The sequence below is a fragment of the Bison bison genome, unplaced genomic scaffold (genome assembly GCF_000754665.1).
Source record: "Bison bison bison isolate TAMUID 2011002044 unplaced genomic scaffold, Bison_UMD1.0 scf7180017864191, whole genome shotgun sequence".
NCBI classification, from domain to species: Eukaryota; Metazoa; Chordata; class Mammalia; order Artiodactyla; family Bovidae; genus Bison; species Bison bison.
In genome coordinates this window covers 38,458-46,481 of record NW_011494763.1, presented here as the reverse complement: position 1 = coordinate 46,481, position 8,024 = coordinate 38,458, and the positions used below count along the sequence as shown (strand labels likewise).

Here is an 8,024-nt window from a genome sequence, read left to right as displayed (position 1 = left end):
TGCTAAGTAATAGTAGGTTATAAAAGTGAAAATTAAAGGAATAATAGAGGACTTAAAATTCTTTAAAAATTAAAAAAAAAAAGAAAGAATGATCGTAAGAATAGTAAAAATATATCTAGAACTTTCTCTAGTTTTGTTGTGGGTATTGTGGGTTTAGTTCATTTTCGGCTAGTTCCTTGGTCCAACTTACATTTCTCAAGATCTATAGGCCCTTTCCTATGAAGTCGGTACTAACCACAGGGTTTTAATCTATTGCCTGTAGCTTCCAAGGCGGTTCCCTCTGTTATAGCTTCTTCTGTTTGCTGATCTTTTCAGTGTCTGCTTTCCTCTCTGACACAAAGGTGACAGTGGAGGACACTTTTTTTTTTTTTTAGGCTCACTTGTTGAGTCGTGCTGTGGGGAGGGAGGGACACTGCAAACAAATAACACTGGCGTGTGCTCTCAGTGCCTCAGCCACACTGGGCCTGCCCCCACTCACAGAGCACGTGCCCTCCCTGCCCAGACTGCTCAGGCTCTAGGTTGCTCTGCCAGGCACTGTCTGAGGCCAGTTCTGGGTTGAGTGCACTTCCCAGGTCAAAGCCGCTCAGGTTCAGGCACTCAGGTAGTCCTCAGAGGCGCAGACTTGGTAGGGCCTGCATTTTGTGCCCTTACCAGGTCCGAGCAGCTTAGGTGATGAGGTGTTTGGCAAGCGCGATTGCTGTGACTTATTGCCTCCCTGCTGCTCAGTTATCTAGGTGTACAACCAGCGCATCTTCTCAGGTGGATGTTGACTGTCCAGACCCCCAAGAAGTTTTAGTTAGCAAAACTTGGATGCTTACAGTTTTATAGATAATGTCTCACTGGGGCTGCGAATGCCCCCTTCCGGCTCTAGCTGTCTGTCACCAGAGGGGGATGGTCTGCAGCCGGCTATCTCTGTTCAGTCCTTTGTTCCATGCACGGGCCTGGCGGTGTCTTAGGTTAGGGCTGGCTTTTTGCGTGGTAGATATCCCACAGTCTGGTTTGCTAGCCCACATTATTTCGCTTAGATAGTGCTCGGGTTATTCAGGCCAGATCCTTACTCTTAAGTGATGCAGCCCACGCCGCGCCGCGCCTCCCTGCCCAGCCCCCGCTTGCTAGTGGCGTGTACAGGCATCTGCGCTGCTTCTCCGCTGGGGGAGTTACCGTAGGGCTCCTAATCTGCAGGTTTGAATTGTTTCTTTATTTTTCCTCCCTGTTATGTTGCCATCTGTGCTTCCAAGGCTCGGCACAGATTCGGCAGTGAGAAGGTTTCCTGGTGTTTGGAAACTTCTCTCTTTTTAAGACTCCCTTCCCAGGATGGAGCTCCATCCCTCCCTCTTTTGTCTCTTTTTTTGGCTTTTATATTTTTTCCTACCTCCTTTCGAAGACTTGGGTTGCTTTTCTGGGTGCCTGATGTCCTCTGCCGGCATTCAGAAGTTGTTTTGTGGAATTTACTCGGCGTTTAAATGTTCTTTTGATGAATTTGTGGGGGAGAAAGTATTCTCCCCGTCCTACTCCTCTGCCATCTTAGCTCCTCCCCTTCTCAAATTTTACTAAATTATTTTCTAAACTATTTATTTATGGCTGTGCTGGGTCTTTGTTGCTGCCAGGGCTTTTCTCTAGTTGCAGGAAGTAGCCCCATCGAGATCAGAGGCTACTCTCTCGTTGTGGTGGGCTCAGTAGTTTCAGCTCCTGGGCTCTAGAGCACAAGCTCAATAATCGTGGCATGTGGAATCATCCCAGATCAGGGATTGAACCCATGTCTCCTGCATTGGCAGGCAGATTCTTTACCACTGAGCCTCTAGGGAAGCCCACATTTTACTAAATTTATGTTCCTTTCCATGCAGTGTCCTGTAAGTAAGTTAGCAAGTGTTAGTCACTCAGTCGTGTCTAACTCTGCGACCCCATGGACTGTAGCCCACAGGCTGCTCTGTCCATGGGATTCTCCAGGCAAGAATACTGGAGAGGGTTACCAATCCCTTCTCCAGAGGATCTTTCCTACCCAGGGATCAAACCTGGGTTTCCTGCATTGCAGGCAGATTTTTTACCATCTGAGCCACCTGGAAGTCCTATCTTGATCTCTAATTCTCTCCTGACTCTTCTCCTGTCTTCAACTGGATGGTGAGCATCTTGAGGGGAAAAGTTGACCTTTTCCAGTCTCTTGTCTTCCCTGTAGTGTATCTGTTGCCCAGGCCTTAGCACTTAGTGCTGGTGATGAGACAGTAAAGAACCAAGAGAGTGGATAAAGAGGTCAAGGTGCAGGAAAGGTAGAGGCAGAGGGAGGGAAGGAGAGGAGAGGGGAGGAAGAAGAGAAGTGTAGAATCAATGATCCAGGACTGCCTCCTAGCTCTTTACTCTTCCCTCTGTTGGAGAAGGGGGGCCATTTTACTGGACAAGCACAGGGAGCCTGGGTGCTCCTGAGGGTCATGCCCCACATGGCCCTACATGGGTTTGATTAATCCAGCCACACTACCCTACCCACAGCTAAAGCAGAAGTCCCCATCTACTCAGTGCTACAAGTCCTATTGACCTGAGCTCAGATTCTTCCAGCCTAGTTCTACTCATCCCATCCTCTTCTGCTTCAAAGATCCTCACTTGGAAAGAACATCAGACCAAGAGGAGCATGTCTGTTCAATGTGCCTTTTCACATTCTTAATGGAGATCCTAAAAGCACAGGCATGTGGGAAAGTCAGAGGGGCTGCGTGGAGGAAGCCTGACTTGAAACAGGCTTTGGAAAGTGGATAGAGTTTAGATGACTGAGCAGAACATTCCAGAGGGTACACTAGCAACTTGAAGGCAGGATGTAGAACTGAGCATCTACTTGTGAGGGGACCAAGGGGCAAGGTCTTGATGGAGATGAAGGGCTCACATCTCTAGATGTGGAATGGGGACGTGAGACAAGATTGTAGAGGTAGGTGGTAACCACATTCTCTCAGGGTATGAGAGAGGGACTTAAGATATATACATATATTTTTATCCTGTAAGTATAACCATGAGATTGTGGGTTCAGGATAAATAATTCAATAATTTCTCCTGGAGAGAAGAGCATGAGATAGGCTTCTTTCTCTCTTTGTTTTGAGGTGGATATTAGTAACTTGGTAAAAATTCTCAATTGAGAACTATGAGACCTGAACGGAAGAGTGAGATCGCAGTACAAGTGCAAAGTCATAAGGAAAACCCCAATAAAATGTATTGTAAGAGCTCTGTGCATCTCTGATCTCATTTATAGGGTAATGTCTCCTGCTTTCCTTTCCACAGAGCCCCTGCACATTATCCTCGTGGGGAAGAGTGGGACTGGGAAGAGTGCCAGTGGGAACACCATCCTCGGGAGCCCGGAGTTCCACTCTCAGCTGAAAGCACAGCCGGTCACCACGAGCTGCCATGTTGGCAGGAGAACATGGAACGGGCAGGATGTTGTGGTTATGGACACTCCAGCACTCTGTCAGGTGTCCAGAGCTGAAGGGGACCTATCCCAGCTGGAGAAGGCAGTCAAGGACTGTAGGTCCTACTATAAAGAAGGGAGTACAGTTCTGGTTTTGGTGTTACAGCTGGGACGGATCACTACAGAGGACAAAAAGGCAGTGGTGGACCTAGAGTGCATCTTTGGAGCAGAAGTTATGGAATACATGATCGTGCTGTTCACCAGGAAGGAAGACCTAGAGACTGGGAAACTTGACGATTATGTCAATAACACAAATAACAAGTATCTCAAGAACATAATTGCAAAATGTAAGGGGAGATATTGTGCTTTTAATAACAAAGAAACTGGCCAAGCCAGGGAAGACCAGGCAAAAGAGCTTTTGACAATGGCTAGTGAAGTGATAAAGGGCGGTGGACAGCATAAACATCCCCGTACATGGAATGTAGGCAAAATAATGAAAAATATTCAGGAAAAGCCCTCCAAATTACTAAGTAATTTAAAGGAAAGGTTCTAGGAAAATGAAATGCCTGGGGTCTCCTTAAGTTGAAGATACCCTCAGGCTACAATCATGGGGGAGGAATGGCAGGGGGATGGGAAGAGGGACCATGACTTTGAGAGCTTGAGAGATGAATGCGTCTCAGCTTGTGATGCTTCAGCTCTTTGTAGGTAAATAGACAGGGCATGTAGTAGGGGATAATAAAGGAGAAAGACGAAATAAGGTAGGGAAATCTTGGAAAGGGCTTAAGATATTAGGCTGATATTAAGGATCAGAGTCAAGTCACAAGAATCACTTCACCTATGTAGGTAGACTGGAGTCAGGACAGACACTGGAACTAAGGCCAAGGCGAGCCTGGGGTCAGAATACAGATAGTCACATGAGAACCAGGGGATTCAGCTACATGAGAGTAAGACAATGTCCTGCCAACTCCTGGGCATGGCAGAATGGAGAAGTTGGACTCTTGTGAGCCTCTGTTGCTGGGCACTGCTTGCCAGGTTCTCCTAGCTCCCCAGCTCCCACAGGGGAGCTCTCAGGACCGTCTTTTCCTTATGTGGTTACTCCTTACTCCTTTGTTCCAAGCTGGAGTGGAAAGTGGGACCCAGTCTACCCTTCTTTGCTCTCCCTGAGGAAATGGACATGAATCTGTGAAGTATCAAAAGATTTTATTGCTAATCAGTCATGGTGACACAGACTAGAACAAAAATTAGAAGCATGGTAAAATTGCTAATTAGATAATCTTGCAAAATTTAAAATTCTAAATAAAATTCTAGATTTCCTGTAGAATTTTCAGAAAAATTTACTGAAAACTCCTTTGCATTTATTTCTCTCTTCGTCTCCCTTTCTCTTTCTCTCCACCCCCATCCCATTCCCTGAGGCTTATGCATCCATGCTCAGTCATGTCCAACTCTTTATGACCCCACGGACTGTAGCCCACTGTGGACAAGCTCCTCTGTCCATGGGATTTTTCCAGGCAAGAATACCGGAGTGGGTTGCCATTTCTTCCTGCAAGGGATCTTCCCAACCCAGAGAATGAAACCAAGTCTCCTGTGTCTCCTGCATTGGCAGATGGATTCTTTACCACTGAGCCAACTGGGAATCTCCTCCCCAAGGCTTAGGAACTCAAATAATAATGGCTTAAACACATTAAGGGTTTATTGTGTGTCTTATGTCAAGAAATCCAGGAGTAAGCAGTTTGGGGCCAGTGTAGCACTGACATTCCAGTGTCTTTCTACCTTTCTGCCCCTAGTCATTGGCATGGGTGTCTCCATACTTAAGGTTGCTTCTTGGTTCCTACTCATGGCTAGGCAGATTATGTTGAGAGCTATCTAGTGTGGGTGATAAATGAGAACTATGAAATCTCCCAGTTAGGTGTAAGGTCAGATATTTTCAATACTAACCATGTTTTGAGGACATGATCTATGTCATCTGCTTTTTTAAAATTTCAAAATATCAGGTTATCTCAAGATTAACTCATTTATAAGAGCATGGATTGTCATCATTAATACTTTTGTACTCTGTATAACTCTTAATAAATTCTGGAAGGTGTGTGTAAATATATTCAGTTGAGTGAAATAATAAAGATGAAATTTATTATGAATTCATGTCCTCCTCATGATTCCTATTTTTCTGACTTGGGGGAAGATCATGCTTCCATATAGAGGAAATGAAGATGTTTAGATTCCTTGACTCTGAAGTTTTTGTATCTTTGATGCATGAAGACCTTTAAACTGGGTGACAGTCACTTTACTAGCCTCTGCCAACTCAAGAATCTTCTACTCTGAGCATTTTACAACAGCGAGGACAAACAAAAGTAACTGGTATTAGAGGCAGGTACATAGAAGCCATTCTGTGCCTCTTGCCACAGCTTCCCTTTGGCTTACATGTGGGAACAAATCCCAAGGTGCTACCCATGATTGAGCAGGTGACATCGGGGGCCTGCATGAGGTGGGTACTGTGTGGGCTGAGCAACATGATGTACATTGCCAGAGGAGAAGAGAAAGAGGCAGGAAGAATATTTGAAGAACTAATGGCTGCAAGCTTCCAAAATTTGATGAAAAACATTAATCTACACTTTTAAGAAACTCAATGAACTTCATGTAGGATAAATTCAAAGAGACTCATATCCACTATAAATTACAAAAGACAAAGACAAAGAAAGAATCTTGAAGGCAGAAAGAAAGAAGTGACATTGAATTCAAGGAATCCTCAACAAGATTAACAGCTAATTTCTCATCAGAAACCATAGAAGCCAGTGGTCCTTAGGATGGCACATTCAAAGTACTGAAAGAAAAGTCTGTCAACCCCATAGGATTTATCCAGCAAAACTGTTCTTCAAAAATTAATATTTAAAATATCCTCAGATAGAAGTGGAAATAATTTATTGACTTCAGAACTACCCTACAAGATAAGATCCTGAGAAAAAAGAACAAAGCTGGAAGTATCATGTTCCCTGACTTCAGATTATACTACAAAGCTTTAGTAACCAAAACAGTATGGTACTGGCACAAAAACAGATACACGAAAATGAACTCAAAATGGATTAAGTATCTAAATGTAGGACTGGAAACCACAAAAATTATAGAAGAAAACATAGTTATTATAACACTCTTTGACATGTCTTGAAGTGAAGTGAAGTGAGTGAAGTGTTAGTTGTTTAGTCATGTCTGACTCTTTGTGACCCCATGGACTGTAGACCACTAGGCTCCTCTGTACATGGAATCCTCCAGGCAAGAATACTGGAGTGGGTAGCCATTCCTTCTCCAGGGGTTCTTCCTCACCTGAACCTGGGTCTCTTGCACTGCAGGCAGATTCTTTACCATCTAAGCCACCAGAGAAGCCCAGCTCTAAATGTAGGGCTGGAAACCATAAAAATTCTAGAAGAAAACATAGTTAGAACACTCTGACATGTCTTAGTAATATCATTTTGGATCTGTCTCCTCAGGCAAGGGTAACAGATGCAAAAATAAACAAATAGGACCTAATTAAGTTTAAATGCTTTTGCACAGCTAAGAAACAATCAACAAAACAAAAAAGTCACTTACTAAATGGGAAAAGATATTTGTAAATGATGTGCTTGATAAGGGGTTATTACCCCCAAAATATAAAGAACTCATACAACTTAATATGAAAAAAAACACAACCAAACCATCTGATTAAAAAATGGGTTGAATTCTTATTGACAGGAATATGTGGAAATTAAACAGCACATTCCTCAATAACCAATGGGCCAAAGAGGAAATCACAAGGAAATTTAGAAAATATTTTGAGATGAATGAAAATGAAGACATACCAAAACTTATGAGATGCAGATAACACAAGGATGCTTAGAGGGAAATATAAAGCTGTAAATGCCTTTATTAAAAAATTAATAATATAATCTTCTCACCTTAAGAAATCAGAGAAAGAAGAGTCACTAAACATAAAGCAAGTTGAAGAAAGAAAACAATAAAGCTCAGAGTAGAAATAAATGAAACAGGCAATAGAAAAGCAATAAACAAAATGAATGAAACTACAACTTGGTCCTTTGGGAAAAAAATCAACAAAAATTTTGTGGCTAGTCTGACTAAGAAATAGAAGGCTAAAATTACTAAAATTAAAAATGAAAGAGAATACAGTGCTATTGACCTTACAGAAATAAAAAGGATATAAGCAAAAACAAAGACAACTGTATGCTGACATATTAGATAACTTGGGTGAAATGGACAAATTCCTAGAAATACACAAGCTACTGAATGTGACTCAAATTGAAATAAAATCTGAACATATCTATAACCTGCACATAAGAGATTAAATCAGCAATTAAAATAACTACCCCCAAAAGAAAGCCAGATGTTTTCATCAATGAATTCCATTAAACATTTAAAGGGAGAATTAACACCAATGCTTTTTTCCAGTAGTCATGTATGGATGTGAGAGTTGGACTATAAAGAATGCTGAGTGCTTAAGAATTGATGCTTTTGAACTGTGGTATTGGAGAAGACTCTTGAGAGTCCCTTGGACTGCAAGAAGATTCAACCAGTCAATCCAAAAGGAAATCAATTCTGAATATTCATTGGAAGGACTGATGCTGAAGCTGAGACTCCAATACTTTGGCCACCTGATGCAAAG

General features: G+C 42.7%; 1 protein-coding gene across 2 annotated transcripts in view; it reads left to right on the top strand.

The window, feature by feature from the left end:
* Positions 1–5,510, top strand: part of GIMAP8 (GTPase, IMAP family member 8) — a 28,343-nt gene extending 22,833 nt beyond the window's left edge. For both annotated transcript variants that reach the window (XM_010843850.1, XM_010843851.1), the window contains one exon: positions 3,256–5,510. In XM_010843850.1, coding sequence (XP_010842152.1) covers positions 3,256–3,932 — 677 coding nt within the window. In that variant the 3' untranslated portion in view covers positions 3,933–5,510. The remainder of the gene's footprint in view (positions 1–3,255) is intronic.
* Positions 5,511–8,024: the final 2,514 nt, after the last annotated feature.